The following is a 17,774-nucleotide window of genomic DNA, read 5'->3' on the forward strand; positions in this document are numbered from 1 at the left end:
AAAAACATGGATAAATCATTCACATCAGGCTGTAAATAGCTTTATTTGTACTACATGAACTTTTTATCATTGGAGTCATTGTGGATAAACATTTGGTTCTTCCAGGTTTGCAGGAAATACTCATAAAAATGTGACAAATCTCAAACTTGGCAAAGGTAAAACACCATTAGGAGGACAAAAAGAGTTAAGTGACCACCACGGTCAAATGCAGTTTGGCAGCTGTGGTGAATAAAAAGTCACAGCGGGTGAGACCCATTGACCCTGGATGAGAACTGGACTGAGTGACCCCTCCCCCTGGTATTCCAAACAGGAAGTAACTTATGGCTCCATCAATCAAACTCCTGTAAACCTCTATAGAAAAATAAACAGCTATTACATTTGTTAGAATTACCATTATTGATCTGTTACTGTTTTTAACATAATTTTGATAATCCTTATTTGGCTTAAATGTCTCAATAAAAGCATGTGGTCTCACGTTGAACATTCAAAATGTTTGATTGACAGATTCTCCAAGCCCACTGTAAAGTGGTAGGGGTGTGAACTTCTAATGAGCTTACTCCTAATTGGTGAGAGTGGTTGGTGAGAGTGGTTGGTGAGAGTGGTTGGTGAGAGTGGTTGGTGAGAGTGGTTGCCATATAAATAAATCAGACCAGGCTGGACCAATCTTAGCTTACTGACATTGTTTGGCTCCAAAATGATGGTGTCTGTGTCGCAAGAAAAAATAAATGGCGACTGAATTGTTTCATTTGGTTGGAACCGAAATATAGCCATTTTCTCTTGGTGACGTCACACTCACTCGGTCCAGTTGTCTTATACAGTACAGTCAGTAGTTGTACCTGAAAAGGGGGGTAAAAGGGACCTAAGTAACAATGACAAACCTTAAACTAAAACAAGAACAGATGCATTTATCCATGCAGTGTCTAGTTGGTGTCAGAGCAACGGCAGGAAAGACCTAATGCAAGTTGGAGCCAAAATATTTCAATTCAAGCATAAACTCTTCAACTTGTACTCGTTGTAAAACTTTGACTCCCAACTAATTGGTAAAGCACAATTAGAAAACATCAAAAGCATTGATGAGTGTGTATTACTCTTCCAATGCTATAAGCAGAAGAAAAAATGGTGTGGTAAAAGGGTTAATAATGTAAATGACAGTAAAACAAATGTAGAAAGTGTGTTAAATTCAGACTAAGTGGTGTGAAAGAAAAAGTCCAAAGTTAACACCTGAACCTAATGAGACTCCAACAAACAGCAGCTTGGCTGCGACCGTCCTCCATCTGTCACGCTCGGCTCACCTGATAGGCTCTGTTGGTTTACGTCCACGGCCACACCGTGCCAGCGCCATCACCCGCCCCCACAATGATCCTTCCCCCTCCCACTGCTGACTCGCGGACACTTTGAGGGCTGATTAAACTTTTATATGTCATTTATTAGAGGAATGTTGATCCAGTGCGTCGTTTCAGCAGCCTGATGGGGGGTGTGGAGTGGCTCCTTTTCCTCTTCTAGAGTGTCACATTACACTGCAGCTAAATGTCCAATCACCTTTGTATGTAACCCCCCCCCCCTCCACACACACACACATACGTTAAAGAGCATCTTTTAAGGCACCAAATCTGAGACCAAATTTGGAGTTCTGCTTGTTTTTTCGGAAACTTCAGGACCGTCGCTGACTGAACAATGGCTGCATTGTCTCCAGATTTGTTTGTTTGACTCTGAAACCGACAGTGTTTGCCTCTCACAGGACACACAGCCTCCATTCTCAGGGAAATTCTTTCAGACAACAAGACTGAGTCGGAAAAAAAATGTCCTTCAGTGGTATGTTGTATTTTCCTTGTTGCTTTGCAGTCAGCAGTCAGCTTAGTGAACGACTAGTGACGGGTTTATGTCTCAAAGACGTGCCTGTACCGACTGCGTACCAGCAAACTGCAGAGAACAATGTTTCAGGATTAACTCACATTAGACGCATTTTTACAGATGGGGCAAAATACAGCAGCTAAGTTGGATCAGACCTGAAAAGGAACTAAACCTGACCCAGTTTAAGTCAATGTTTTTTGACCAACACGCTGTGTTCTTTGGCGAAAAAGGCAGATTCCTGGAACTGACATGAAATGTTCAACATGTATAAGTTCACACATGTTTACAGATTTGCACTTCTATTTGCAAATGAACCTCGAAGAAGTAAAGGATCGCAAATGCGTGCATGCATGTGCATTCACTGCCTAGCTGTATCCTTTGAAGAAATGTGTGTCTACGAGGTGGTGCTTGATTGACAGCTGGGCGCCCACCCCAGCCTGCGGTCCAGGGAGGCTGTAAGGGATGAGGGGTGTTAAGTCGTCAGTATGAGGCACATGTCAGAGGTCAGCGCTGTGCTGCAGAGATGACTGAGATGCAACAGGAGAAAGGGCAGCAGAGGATCAGAGGGACCACAGGCAGAGTGGATGCACGCTCAGAATCCTCTTCACCAGCAACAGATGTAGTGGTCCAGCTCTCCAGAGGTTGTTTTCAAAGCTCAGTGTTAACACTGCCCTCCTTTCCTGGTGAAAGTGTGTGTTCTGTCTGCAGGATAATGAAAGGAGTCAGAGGAGCCCAACTCCTGAGCCTCTTCAGGTCCTTGACTTTCAGTATTTGAGGGCTAGGGAAACAAACTGCATGCACCATTCATGAGTCATTCTATTATCACCAATTGGCTGCATGGTTGTGTAGTGGTTAGCACTCTCGCCTCACAGAGAGAAGGTCCTGGTGTTCCCCACCTTCGCCTAACAGTGGCTGGCCCGGGATAGGCTCCAGCAACTTACTGACCTCAAAAGGTATTCAGCGGTCTCAGAAAAAGGATGGATGGCATTATCTCCGGTATAAAACAGTACACCATTAAAACACAAATAAATCTACTCTAGTTTGAAACAATATTCCCAGCTGTGTGGTTGATTTACTGTCCACCACAACTGTTCTGAAGACGCATTTTTCATAAACAACTCCTTTTTTTTTGTGGTTGACACAGTAACAGTGGTGACCTTTTAATTGACATTGAGCCTGTTTGGAAAAACCAGAGCCATGCGACCTATGGGTCCCATGACCGCAAGCCATGTTCAACTTTTTACAGTCATTTGACTCAACTTATGTCTGTATCCATGCTGCTTAGAGGGCCTGTCATCCAGGGACAGAGCCATGGGTGCTGCTCTCACAGTAAAATTATGACATGTCTCAGCCAACATACGCCGGTGATCTGAGACATTTCATAACACAGTAGGACTGTGTGTTTAGGAATGGTGCCACCTAAACAGGCTGTTCAGGTGGCACCATTCGTACTTTTGCAGGACTCCAGTGCACGCTGGACTCAGTCAACTGCAAACTAAATACATATTTGTTTAATGTCTTGCCTTTTGTTTTTAAAATTTGATTATGTTTTTATGTAATGCACTTTGGATAGCAGGATTTGAAAGTGCTATACAAATAAAGTTTGATTTGATTTGTTTTGATATGTAATTTCAATTGAACATAAAACAAAATGAAAAATGTGTTTGCAGCACTGGGTGTATTTGTATTTCCCAGATTACCAAATAGAGCAGGGACTAAAAGACAAGCCCACATCATGACTTCTCCACCACTATGGTTGGTGTTGGATGTTCTATGATACTGAACATTAAGTCTCAATAATTCCCTTTTGCTTCTATACGTCTGCAGCATTTTATTGAAAAGCAACCCCTGTTACCTCATGTCTTCCCCTCCAACAAACACTCAAACCTTCAATGACACCTGAAAACATAATAAACATCTGCTCATCAAGGGCTGCTGACTAGCAAATGCTGATCAAACTTAAATTCACCCTCCTAAATTCATCCAAACAATAAAAAAAAAAAAAATTCTGTACCTGGAGGTGTTTTCAAAGCAATTTCACTTACAGAAATCAATTAGGTTTTCCAATGGTGCAACTAAAATAATACTACGTCAAAATGGGGGCCAGAAGAAGATTTCAAATCTTATCTCAGAATTCAAATTCAAAAGGTTTTATCACAAATTACTAGTCTGTCTGTGTTGTTTTGTTTTCATGAAGAATTTTTTTTAGCTAAAGCAACCCAGTGAAAATATTGGTCTTCCTGCTTAGAGGAGCCATTAACCCTCTTACATCTCGACAGTCTCCTCATGCAATTGATTTCCTTTCACTGAAGCAGCTGTTTGTTATTGTTTCTGAATATCATTGCACAAAGTCAATGTTAGATTTTTTTTCTTTAGCCAGTTTCTCTCTGAAACGACGAAAGACACAATCATTACTGCCATTTACAGCTGTTGAGTTTTGCAGCTCCTGCTGTCTGAATGCATGGCAGGCTGCAAAATAAAAAATAAAAAGAGTCCAAATACGAAGAGATCCATTGTTTTTGTTGCTGCATTGTGCTCCATGCAGAGGTGATGGCTATCTGAGCTGCTTTCTGCATCCCAACATTATTGCCTGCGCTTGTTTGTTTCGTTGACAGAGCAAGAGAAGTAGGTAGTGATAAGAATAGCTGTTTTATTGTGTGCCACTGCCTTGGCCCTTTATACTGAACGTGTTATCTTAGGGTGCAGCATGCCACACTGAGCTATGTGCATGTGACGCATGGCTGAGCAGCATTCCTCCTCCTGAGTTCATCGCAGGGCAGAGATAGTAGGAAGGCAGAGCAGCCTGACTGCCAACAAAGAGGGAGAGAAGGCTGAGGGCAGGAGAGAGGAGAGATGAAGGGAGGGAGCATTACCGGGAACATGTAGTTAAGTGGAATGAAGTACCCTTTGTTGCAGATAAGATCATTCTGCTCCCCTGGCCGGCATCACTAAAGCAATTTGAGCACAGTGAATGCAGCTGATCATGTCGGCGGCAGAAAACCCCTCAGGAAGGAGCCGAACAAACCCTGAAAACAGTTTAAAAACCTTGATCCAAGCCAAAGAACGCTGTTTGATTCTTCTCATTCTGATTTCAGAAGTAGTCAGGTCCATGCTGGACAGGTCTTGTATGAAAGGAAACAATAAACGAAACAATGCGCTACATATTTAGACAAGCTCTGATATTTAGGATCCACCAAATATTATTGAATTTACAGAAAAGATTAAAAAAAGGTTTCTGTTCACATCTCACCCAGGGCCTTTTTATCCAGAGTTCTTCGTCTGAGTTTTTCCCAGTGACCTGAACCAGATGTCTCCTGCCTCTCTCTTGATGTCAGCTTAGTCCAGCCCCGGTGACCCAGATCAGAAGCTGATATGGAAAACTCACGAAATATTTGGGAATCTGGACTGAAGGTACCATCATCTGCAAACACACTGCATCTTAACTAAATGTTTAACCCTTGTGCTATCCAAGGCACTTTAACGTTGGGAGTTGGGTCATCTAGACCCCACAAGGCAGTACACTGAACCTTTTTTCTTCACTGATTTTTGATCTTCAATGAAATCCTCTCCACCTTTATCCACCTTTGTCAATGTAAGGGTGGGGTCATTTTGACCCCACAAGAAAGCACAATTCTGTTTTTATATTAAAGTTGGAGTAGACTGGCCTAAAATAGCATGTTTCATTACTCAGCAAAAATATTACCAAATTAAATTTATCATAAAATGGATTTTTTGAAATACCTTTTAGAAACGTGTTTAAGGTCATTTTTCTAATAATTTCTGATAAAATGTGGAAACTGAATTGAAATGCTTCCTAAAAATGTTTTATTCCTGCTTATGCAATCATTGTATACTGGAAAACAGTTTTTTAAAATCAGATATTGTATTTGAAGATTTACAATTTAGATTATGTCTAATCTATTTACTGGGGGGCCGGTTTAGCTCGTGCTGGTTTGCAGCCCCTTCCATCCATGAAACCAGGGCTCAATTCCAGGCTGCTCCCTATTCCCTTCTCTGCTGCTGTGCCAGTCCCAAGCCTGGTTGGATTGAGAGGGTTGCATCAGGAAGGGCATCCAGCATAAAACATTGCCAAGTTAACCATGCAACTCATCCTCAAGGGAGGGTTGTTTCACTGTGGCAAACCCCAATGGGAGAAGCCATTAGTAAAAGAAGAAGAGAGCTTATCTATTTACTAAATAATCATCACCAAAAAAACCTAAGTTTTGTTTTAATCAAAATGGTTACTTTTTTTCCAAAAACATTTCCAAAGCCATATCTAGTCAACAGTTCAGACCGGGTGAAGAAAATGTGCCAAAAATAAAAAGACTTTACCTGCCATGTGATGTCACCGTGGCGTTGGTACAAAGTAGAGTTTAATAAGAGCTACCAAATTTTTTACATGCATAAAAACACACAAACCTATCAAGACGTTATCAAAAGAACAATCTCCAACTCAGATCTCCGTAGGGAGCACCGCCCCCTTTCTATGTTTTCTATCAGGACAGTACTAACCCTTGTGCTATCCTAGACACTTTAACATTGGGAGGTGGGTCATATAGACCCACTAGACAGTGCTCTGAACCTTTTTTCTTCAATGATTTGTGATCTTCACTGGTGTCCATGGATTACATGAAATCTTTCCACCTTAATCCACCTTTGTCATGGTAGGGAGAACACGTCAATGGAAGGGTGGGGTCATCTAAGACAGCACAAGGGTTAAGCTGTCATCTCAAAAGATGTCCTGGAAATGGAATGTACCATTGTCTTGCGTGTGGTAATTGTATAGCGAAGTATTTGTAAAAATAACTTAAGTTACACGCACTTATGATGTGTGGATGACACCGTCGTGTGACGCCCTAACGCTACACTCTAGTTCAGTGTTTCAAACCCTGGTCCTCGGGAAACACTGCAATTTTTTAATCCTACCCTGTTCAAACACACCTACCTTGGATGACTGTCATCGTCAGGCTTCTGCAGAGCCTGAAGATGAGCTGATTCAGGTGTGCATAAGCAACGCAACATGGAAAACCTGCAGTGTTCCCCGAGGACCAGGGTTGGCAAAAACTCTGCTCTAGTTGTTAGTGAGGTGTGAGTACTGACTCCTTACTGACCATGCAAATGCCACACTCATGGGATGTGGATGTGATAAGGTGCCCATAGGATGCCTACACAAACTACACTCTGATTGTCTAATTTTCTAAATTCTAACAGTAGGAGTGTTAACAGTGGCCCAGGTGGTTGAGCAGGTCGTCCAATGATCAAAGGGTCAGCGCTTCGATCCCCGCTCTTCCACCAGCTAAATGTCGTTGTGTCCTTGGGCAAGACACTTCACCCTCCTTGCCTCCAGTGTGGCTCCACTGGTGTGTGGATGTGCATGAATGATCCCGGTGATGGTCAGAGGGGCCGTAGGTGCGAACTGGCAGCCACACCTCTCTCAGTCTGCCCCAGGGCAGCTGTGGCTACAACCATAGCTTACCATCACCAAGTATGAATGAGGAGTGAATGAATAATGGACACAATGTAAATGCTTTGAGTGTCTGGAAAAGCGCAGAAAAATCCAATCTATTATTATTACTAACAGACCCCTTGAGCATTGGGAGTTGGGTCATCTAGACCCACTAGACAGTACGCTGAACCTTTTTTCTTCAATGATTTGTGAACATCACTGGTGTCCATGGATTACATGAAATCTTTCCACCTTTATCCACCTTTGTCATGGTAGGGAGAACACGTCAATGGAAAGGTGGGGTCATCTAAGATAGCACAAGGGTTACTTCAGATTTTTACTCTTTAAATTAGGCTTTCATTTTGAAACAGAAACCTCAACATCAGGACTTATTGAAGGTAAAACATTGATCAATCGCAGCCCACAGGGAACATGATTTCCCCCTACATTGCCCTTAATGTTTCATCCATTCAAGAGGGTGAAAAATAAAAGAATTAAGGAGAAAGTAAACCAAGAACGAGGTGGTGAATGTGGTCAGTAAAAGTAAACAAAGTGAACCTGAACGCAGTTCAGGGTTACTCTGCCTCTTCCTGTCTTTGCCTTTCAATTCTCCTTTCCTCTTACCCACTAACACACATACTGGTCATTTTGCCATGCAGAAATAGCAACGCCCCTCCTCCACCTCCATCCTCAGACATAAAACTGTCATCCTGTCCCTGAACACGGAGCCAGCCTTTCATTTTCACCCGTGCTCTCGTTCTAAATAAAGGAAGACAGGGTGGCGATTCTCTCTGTCCTCCCTGCAGGTGTGGCTCGTGCCGTGGAAAACCTTGTGAACCTTTTTAACCAGTTTTGCTTGATCAAGCGGTCGGCCAGGACCCTCCTGCCGGCCTAAAATTCCCCGAGGTCCAAATGCAGGTATATTTCAAGGGACTTGGCATAAGTGGTAAAACTTGCATGGCTCAGTGTGAGGGTGTTCTGAGCCAAAGCACCTGGCCTACTTTCCTACTAAGGTAGAGCATGCAGCAATGTTCTCCTGGGTGGCGTGGGTAACTGGCACACGCTCTGAATGTTGAAAATTCTGACCTGTATCTATGTCACATTGAGTGGAATAATCACAAAGGTGATCTGCTTTGTTCTAAAGTTTGGTGGAGGAGAAATGATGGCAGGAGCCTGATTTACAGGTAGTTTTCTAGGTGTAACCCTTGTGCTATCTTAGATGACCCCACCCTTACATTGACGTGTTCTCCCTACCATGACAAAGATGGATAAAGGTGGAAAGATTTCATGTCATCCATGGACACCAGTGAAGATCACAAATCACTGAAGAAAAAAGGTTCAGAGCACTGTCTAGTGGGTCTAGATGGCCCAACTCCCAATGGTAAAGTGCCTAGGATAGCACAAGGGTTAATGGGAACAACAAAATTCAGGTATCAAAGCTCATGTTATACTTGTACAACTCCTTAATACTTTTTCATTTCTGAAGTTCCCCAGATTTACCCCCAGGCCCATTCCACCCAGTGGAATTCTGGGAAAAGGTGTTTGCGTCCTGTGTGTACATTTACACACACAGTGGCTGTAAAATATGGGATCTGTCCATTTTAATGTCATTGAAAGTTCACCCACTTTGTCCAAAATCATTTTACAAATTAGATCACATTCAGAAAAACATGGATTCATGGCTTGTATCTTTGGCCCAAATGTCGATTTTCTCTCATCTGCCTGTAGTTATCAAACCAAAGTTCTTCAACAAGCGGCTTTCTAAAGCTTCCGAAGGATTCAAAGATGTTTTCTAGCATGTTACTTCATGCATGAGTTGACGCAATGACTAAGCAATACCCTCACCACTGTAGACTTCCACGAAAGGCAACCACAAGGACTTACCGGAAAATGAAGCTGCAAAAAAGGACCTCTCTCTGTGCACTTGTGCAGTTTACCCCTGAGTCAATCCTGTAACCCTTGTGCTATCCTAGGAACTTTAACATTGGGAGTTGGGTCATCTAGACCCACTAGACAGTGCGCTGAACCTTTTTCTTCAATGATTTGTGATCTTCACTGGTGTCCATGGATTACATGAAATCTTTCCACCTTTATCCACCTTTTTCATGGTAGGGAGAACACGTCAGTGTAAGGGTGGGGTCATCTAAGATAGCACAAGTGTTAAAGGAGAGACTCCAACTGGGCAGAACAACATGAACTCCTCCATAACTATGGAAATCTCGCAGTATTGCAACCAAACCAGCCCTGAGCCATCAATGTGACAGCCCTGAAGGTGTAGTGCATGCTAGCAACAGATTCTTTCAGTCAGGGAGGTTTCACTTCAGAACTTGGGGGGCTATTCCCCTGTTTTTTCCCCCAGCTATTCTTTCCTAACCAACTGTCGATTACCCAAATAATTGGAATGGGACAGTCCTGCCTCGAGTCCTGTCGGTTCGGAAGGGGGGACCTTCCTGTCCAGCACATTCCTAAAAAAAAAAGAGCACTCTAAACTTGTTCTGCTTCTTAAATCATTGTTGAAACCAAGAAGCATAATTCCCCCTAAGTTGCATCAGTGAAGCAGACATGCCACTAGAGCAGGATGTCTTCTTTCATTGATCTGTGGTCCATCGTAGTGTCTATTGTTGCTGCTTTAGGCGGTAGGCATGAATCAGCATGGAAACCATGACTGCTCTGCTGTTTGCAGCCTTGTGTGCAAACAGCCTTGCATTGTGCTTTGTAATCAGAGACTGGTGGACAATGGGAGTGTGTTTTGCTCAGCACTGAGTGCAGTTTCAGCTCTGTGGGTGTCATCCTCCTGGCCAGATGTGGCATCACAAAACTGGATTTTTTTGAAAATGGGACAATGATACAGAACAAACAATGCTGAGAGAAGTTGGAATTTATCAAGACAGGCTAAATCAGACCTAAAGGTTTGATGGACATGCGTCAGTCAAAAGGTCATGCTCCAGTTTGAGTGTAATTTGGGTCTCAATACTTAAATAAAAGAATGAATTTCATATAAATGTATACCTAGTACTGTATGTTTTACACAAGACATAAAGATTTTATGACCAAACTATGTTCATCATTACAGCGAAAAAACGTGACATGTTATGATAAACTACTTAGTGGTTACTAGATGAACTCCTAAATGAACTCACCTGCTTCTGTTTACCCTCAGTTTTCCATATAGCTTCAAACTGAAAGAGTAAGGTTCCGCCATGGGTCTGACACATTTTAACCCTTGTGCTATCTTAGATGACCCCAACCTTACATTGACGTGTTCTCCCTACCATGACAAAGGTGGATTAAGGTGGAAAGATTTCATGTAATCCATGGACACCAGTGAAGATCACAAATCATTGAAGAAAAAGGTTCAGTGCACTGTCTAGTGGGTCTATATGACCCAACTCCAAATGTTAAAGTGCCTAGGATAGCACAAGGGTAACTACATAAATTATTCATCGATGTAAAGACCCACTCCAGCAAAAATGGCATTTTGTAGGTTTTAACGTGTTCTTGACTATTTTGATGACTGGGGACATAGAGAAAAATTAAGATTAAAATTGCATTTCTGAGTATTTCCTTATTCAAATCGTAGAGCAGCTGAAAACATGACGTTTGAAAAGGGGTTTATTTGTGACGTAGGACATACGCTGGGCAGGCCATCAGTTACATTCTGATGCATCCACTTGGAGACGACTAGATCCACATCTGTCTTTGTTTTCCTCGTCTGAGCTGACATCTGGCTCAAAACTGTAGGGCTGGATATGTCCAGTAATGCTCACCATTTTTGTTGTACCAGTAATGTTAGGCTGGGGGTGTGAGGGGCTAGCAGGAGAGAGTGTAAACAGAGAGCTCTCAGCAACAAGGAGTAGCAGACGGGGCTTGGTTGTTTCACACCAACTGTCCAACTGACCCATCTTCACTCAGCACATGCATCAGTGAGTCCTGGTTACCACTGTGTTCCTGGAACATCTCATTGGAGCTACATTTTTTGGACGCTTTGAGTCCAACATTCAGACATCAAAGTTTGGTCCTTCTTGAACACACCTAAAAATGAACCTTTGCTCAGCCTGTCTGCCTCCAACAGCCACTTTTGTTACAACTGGTGACCTGCTATCTAAAATATGTCTTACATGTAGATAATTCTCCTTGTTTTTCCCCTAACCTGCCAGTGATGGTGTGTGTTTATGCTTCTGAAGGAGATTTTGCCTCCTGCAGAAACAAAAAAATGCTTCTTGGCAGCAATAAACCAATGACTGTGTTCACCAGATGAAAATTAAACAGGGATTATCAGTTCATCCCGAGGTCACAGCAAAAATCTGAATTACATTTCACAGCAATCTCTTTCCTAAAAACCCAACAATCAACCATATTGTTATGTCAGAGATCAATGAAGATACCAATGTTCCCGTTGGGTATTTCCAAAACTTCAAGAAAAATTCCCATCATCTTAACCCTTGTGCTATCCTAGGCACTTTAACGTTGGGAGTTGGGTCATATAGACCCACTAGACAGTGCAGTGAACCTTTTTTCTTCAATGATTTGTGATCTTCACTGGTGTCCATGGATTACATGAAATCTTTCCACCTTTATCCACCTTTGTCATGGTAGGGAGAACATGTCAATGCAAGGGTGGGGTCACGTTTTGGTGCAGCAGTTGGGGGGAAAATCATCACTTCTGCATGCAGGGAGCCAGACTGAGACAACTCTGCAGTTGGAGGACGTTTCCTCAGAACAACAAGTAAATCGAGGTCATAATGTTGCCTCAGGATGGAAAAGACAAGTCATCGCATGGATGATGCCTCAGAAAACCTGTGTGTTTTCCTCAGATGTTGCATAACAAATGAAACCATCTCGCATGCTACCTTGAAGGCAGCTTCTTAGATGATCTGCGCAGAGGGATTTGTACGGAGGCTTAACCTTTGACAACAACAAAAACTGTCTGTAAGGCGCAGTGACACCACTAACAGCAGAAAAGTGCAGTAATAGCACCCCGGGGGCTGTCTCAGTGCTCTTCCTGCTCTGTCAAAACTCAGCAGCTGCCGCCACGTCTCAGATATCCATCAGCGACCAGCATGCGCTCACCGCAGAGGCTGCACCATATTGCAACTTGAACCAAAGCTGACTGGTCAGCTGGAGCAGCGCCTTAACCGGCTCTCAAATGGGACAAATGATACAATCAGACAGCCTGTAGGATCCGTTTTCTTGGACTCCCAAGTTCCTCATAACCCGCAGATCCACATAAGGTCAACTAAAACCTGTTCCGAATGAGATGACATGGAGCTAATGAGGTGTTCAGAAAACTGATAAAAAGGAGTATGCAGAAGACTGTGGGGAGAGCGGCCATGCTGCTGACAGGAAGCAGAGCTTCTTGCATAGGATCAGGAATGAACCCATCAGAGGAACAGATCATGGTAGAGATGTGTTGAGAGGAAGGACAGTAATGATGTGGGTAAAAGGATATTGAGGTTGGAGCTAAAGAGGGGGTTCATTTAGAGAGGGGTTGGTGTGAACAAGAAGGATGTAGAGGTGAGGGTTAGATGGAGGTGACCCCAAAGGGGAGCAGCTGAAAAGCAAATATGCAGAAAAGAGAGCAGGTTGCAGCTCTCTGTCACCCGTGACAACGAGAAGGAAGGATCCAGTGATCAAAAACGCGTCTGCTGGATAGCGCTCCGACAGATACAGTACAGAGGGGCTCTATGAGCACGGTTTGCTTGAAGAAACTCTTTCACATGGTTTTGAGGTGTTAAAACCTCCATGACGGCATCAGCATGAGCTTCCTGTTCGCTTCTTTGTTTTGGCGTTGCAGTTCTGTTTCCAGCATGTCCTCGAGAGCAGCTCACATTTAACTTCCACAAGTAAAAAGTACCAGACAATACTTTGGAGTTCCACAAAATTTGTAGCGGAAACTTATGTTGCCTTCACCTGAGCGTGTCCCTAACTTCCTGCTTTGTACTCGCTGATGTTCAGTCCCTGTTTAACAAAGACTCCAGTGACACCTGATCACCAATAAGACTGTTTCTATAGCAGCGGCTCCGCTATCTATGAATTTTTCAGCGAACTGGCCGAGTGCAGAGTTAAATTTAGACCAGGATGACTGAGGGTAAGACCAGCTTTCACCCTGCTGGTGGTTTAGTCCTTGATGAGAAGTTCTGCTGAAGCAATATGGCTCTTATTTTGAACAGAGGAGCGGTGCAGTTTAGACTGATTGTGAAAATGTTGCAGAGCTTGTAAAACTTCGGGACTGCTGCTTGTTAAGAGTAACATGAGAAACAAAGACCTGTCATTAATGCCAAGAAAATATCATGCGCCCAGAAGAGAAGATGAAGGCAGTCTGACATGATTGGATTCTTACAAGTTTCTACCTGAATTTAATGTCATTACCATTTATGCAGCAATCCAACCTATTTTATATTTTAGACCTATGGTAACCTTGACATGACTTTCATTGCTCTAAATAATTTAAACACACGTCCACAGGGAGTGTTTGTTGCAGCATGCATGGACAATCAAGCATCCCTGAAGCTAAAACTGACATAAATGCTGGAAAAGACCAAACTACAGCTAGAAGTGGCCTGGAAAACAAACCCACAGGCAGAAATGATCCACATTGGAGCTTTATTTTGTCACTCATCAAAATAACAAACTCAGTATCTCTGCAAGCTACTGTAACAAACTCAAAAAAGGTACACCTTTATTTACACCAGTTTCTGATGAATCAAGATTGTGGCAGGAGCCAATTAAGACATGAGGCAGTCAGCTTCTGTGCCTGAACATGCAGCTCAGAAGAGCAGGGCGCCACCAGGCCAACCTGACGTGGAGCGCCGTGGCAGCCACTTCAGGGCGGGGGCCTTTGATCCCCTGAATGCCTTACATTTCAATGACAATACAACCGTGCTCTGAGCGCAGAACATTAAGAGGCAGTGGCTGATGCTCTTCTTGATGAATTTGATGATGGTAAGGTCGGCGGTAAACGAAACCTATTCTCTAACAAACATGGGAAGATTACAGGGTTTACAAACTGAATTATCCATTTTAAAAACCGAGAAAACAAGACAATTTTCCAATCTGGGTAGATTGTAAATTTTATTGGAAAACAAATATACAACTTGGAATGGATTTATTTGAAGCATGACCTGAAGTCATTTAAAAAAAAAATTTTAGTGAGTAAAACATTAAAAAGCATGGTAAGATTAGTCATTTTCTGGTATACAGAACAGCAGATACAAAAGAGTTTGTACGAGTACCAAGGAGATACACCCGTGTCATTTTTTTGCAGTAGTGCAATGCTGAGATTTCCATATATACTTTGTCCATAGTCCATGCAGAGTCAATGCCTCTACATTGCTCCCATGCCAGCATTGCTGCCAAATTGACAGCTTGCTGACAGGTTTCCAATGTCGCCAGGTGTGGAGGGGCCCCGAGCACAAAGCACAAGTTCTCTGGCTCCCAGGGGTCTCCACAGGCTTCTGGTTATATGACCATTCCGTCACTCCAAAACACCATGACAGCAAAAGAAAGGGACATGGGGACAAGAGCCTATGCAGTTTACATGCAGTTCCTTTGGACAGCAGAAGGGGGCAGGGACGAGTGGAGGGGCTATTAAGATTTTACAGATAAATTACACAAAGAAAAAGGCAAATTTATATACGAAATCTGTACAAGGCCTTCACTTCGCCGTCATCATTTGTACGAACTCTGCAGAAGGGGAAAAAAAAAAAAGGAAATCTAAAAAAAACTGCAACTTAAAATTATCTACCAAACAAACAGGAAGCAAAAGCCCTACCTTCGTAGTTGACCTGTCCATCTCCATCAATGTCTGCTTCTCTGATCATCTCATCTACTTCCTCGTCGGTCAGCTTCTCTCCTAGGTTTGTCATCACATGACGCAGCTCAGCAGCACTAATGTAGCCGTTGCCATCCTATAAAGTCAGTCAGTGAAAGTTTTCAAAAAATAAAAATACAGCAATCTGCATATCCTGAATAAGGACATTTACCTTGTCAAAGACACGGAATGCTTCCCTGATCTCCTCCTCGCTGTCTGTGTCCTTCATCTTCCGGGCCATCATGGTTAGGAACTCTGGGAAGTCTATCGTTCCGTTTCCTGTAGATTTAAAAAAAAAAAATGAAGATGAAAAAACGATAAAGTCATGTTAAGCATTACAACAGAGAAACCTGAAGACTGCTGCTGGACAGATGTCTCACCATCAGCATCCACCTCATTGATCATGTCCTGCAGCTCTGCCTCTGTGGGGTTCTGGCCCAGAGACCGCATGACTGTACCCAGCTCTTTGGTGGTGATGGTACCATCTCCATCCTTATCAAAGAGCGAGAAGGCCTCCTTGAACTCTGTACACCACAAAACAGAAGCAGATTAAAGTCTTTAGGAAAACAAATGGGTAGAGAATTAGCATCAGTTGGGACAAACAAAAATCCAAACCAAGAATGACTCAGTTCAGTGTAAAGCTACAGTTTGACGCAATGCTCCAACTACCATTGTTTTAGGGTAAACAATGACAGCAAGCACCAGCTCAAGAGCAGACCCAGGCTGCAACAGCTACAAACCGGCGCCCTTGTGGTTTGGAGCAGCCACAAGGGACGACGATAACACGCCTGTCAAGTCTGATGAGCCAAACGAGGTAAAAAGCAGCATGTCCATGTTATAAAACCAAACAGAACTTCTAGAGTACTACAGACCAACAACACCTGTGTGGATTTTACTGTCCAACGACTGTCATTTTACATTATATTAAAAAAAAAGTACCCAAAAAAAGTCCAAACAAAAAGCAGACCAATTAATTTGGGTTATAGCACATTCTTATGCTTTTAAAAATATAAAGAGAAGTTCCATCACTAAAACAAACTTTGCCAGATGGGGCAAAAAGTTTTCACATAGAGTCATCTTTGCATCTCATATGAATCCAAGCAGCTAGAGCAGTTCTTGCTTTCCATGAACACACCCAGGGCAAAGGGCGACTGCAGACACCTCAGCAAAGCCTGCTGCCCCTCCAGATTACATCATTTATTACATGGCAACCGGCAAAATGCAAAGTTCTCTCAATGAGGGAGTCCTTCGGCGCTTCAGCAACGGCAGTTTAATTCTTCCATTCCTGTTTTATGACTGGGTAGGCTGCCCTGGAGAACGCCTTAAAAGGCAGAAGTGTAAATCCACTGCATGGGTGGGAAAGATCCAGGACTCGGGTCACTACAGGTTTTGAGGGGACGATGGGGTCAAAGCAGTGAAGTCTTACCAGCGATCTGCTCCTCTGTGAGTTGATCGGCCTGAAAAGAGAACAGATTAAGCCATTATTAGAAAAGAAAAAAAACGTGGAATTTTCACCAACAAACGCCCTCATTTCCCAACTCCGTGATGTTCACTTTGTTCTATTTAGCACCACGCATATGAGACACCGATGACGCCCGCGGCTATATCGCCCAAACTACTCGAGACAGAAGCAAAAACAGAACGTTCTATTCAACGGAACCACCGACGAAACTGGACCTCAGAGCACCGCTCGACAAAGCCGCTTTAGCGCAGACAAAAGACGGCTCCCAATTTGGCGGTAAATTTTAGCTATGATTAGCTATGGCTAACACCCATATGAGCCGCCTCAGCCGCGAGCGGACGACTCTCCGGAAGTTAGACCATCCAACCCGACGGGTTATTCTACCATACGGCTGTTTAAATGTGTAGTTTAACGACACATTTGTCCTATTTTAGCACGAATTTTGGGTATAGTTAGAATGCGGTTTAGGCTTTCAAACACGCATCATAAAAAGGGCACGCAACGCCCATGTATGTATTGTATCCGGCTTACAGCGCCAATATTGTAATTATGGTCTCATAGCACGTCTACCGACAGTAACGCTAACCCCAATAAACACACTTATTTCCACGTCACCACGAAATTGTCGCAAAATGGACGAGCGAAGCAAATGAGAATGGAGAAGAAAAAGGTTTCCCTTGACGAAATGTTTCCCAGCAGATCTGTTTAAACCAGTCTCAATACTCTATAAAGGTAAACGCAAGAGTAAAACGTAGTTTCGTAATTTCTTACCATTTCAGTGTTGATTCAAACGCTGTTGGACGCAAAAAATCCGTTTAATAGGGAAGGCGAACTGCCGCTACTAAGACTGAAAATCTCTATGAACACACTGAGGAGACAACTGGACTCGCCTTTAACGGCTACGCTAAACCCCTCCCCTTTTCTATATCCCTCCGCCAGCTTCCTTACCCTTCCGATTCCAAATAAACTATCCGAACCGTTTAAAGGTACATTTATTTACTTAAAAAATACAAACCGATAACTCAAACCTAATTTTATTAGTGCTGTTTCAGTATATGGATATTTGACATAGTATACAGGGTATTTCCATCGGTCTACATGGCTGCGTATGAATACTTTCTGCTACGCTGTGATGGGGACAGAAACGTAGCTGAAAGAAATGGCGCTCTCTGATTGGTGAGTTTGTACCTGCAATGCGTCACTCC

General features: G+C 43.1%; 1 protein-coding gene across 1 annotated transcript; it reads right to left on the reverse strand.

The window, feature by feature from the left end:
• Positions 1–13,883: 13,883 nt before the first annotated feature.
• Positions 13,884–17,463, reverse strand: calm2 (calmodulin 2). The gene is made up of 6 exons (XM_004076927.3): positions 17,341–17,463; positions 16,534–16,564; positions 15,488–15,631; positions 15,280–15,386; positions 15,069–15,204; positions 13,884–14,980 (listed from the first exon to the last, which is right to left on the reverse strand). The coding sequence occupies exons 1-6, from the start codon at positions 17,341–17,343 to the stop codon at positions 14,952–14,954; spliced, it is 450 nt and encodes a 149-aa protein (XP_004076975.1). The 5' UTR covers positions 17,344–17,463; the 3' UTR covers positions 13,884–14,951.
• Between the last annotated feature and the right edge of the window lie 311 nt (positions 17,464–17,774).

This window comes from Oryzias latipes, chromosome 15 (assembly GCF_002234675.1).
Source record: "Oryzias latipes chromosome 15, ASM223467v1".
NCBI classification, from domain to species: domain Eukaryota; kingdom Metazoa; phylum Chordata; class Actinopteri; order Beloniformes; family Adrianichthyidae; genus Oryzias; species Oryzias latipes.

Coding starts and splice junctions, on each gene's coding strand:
- calm2 (XM_004076927.3), bottom strand. Junction 15,205..15,279: donor CATTCCGTGTCTTTGACAAG/GTAAATGTCCTT, acceptor CTGACTTTATAG/GATGGCAACGGCTACATTAG. Junction 14,981..15,068: donor TGGACAGGTCAACTACGAAG/GTAGGGCTTTTG, acceptor CCCCTTCTGCAG/AGTTCGTACAAATGATGACG.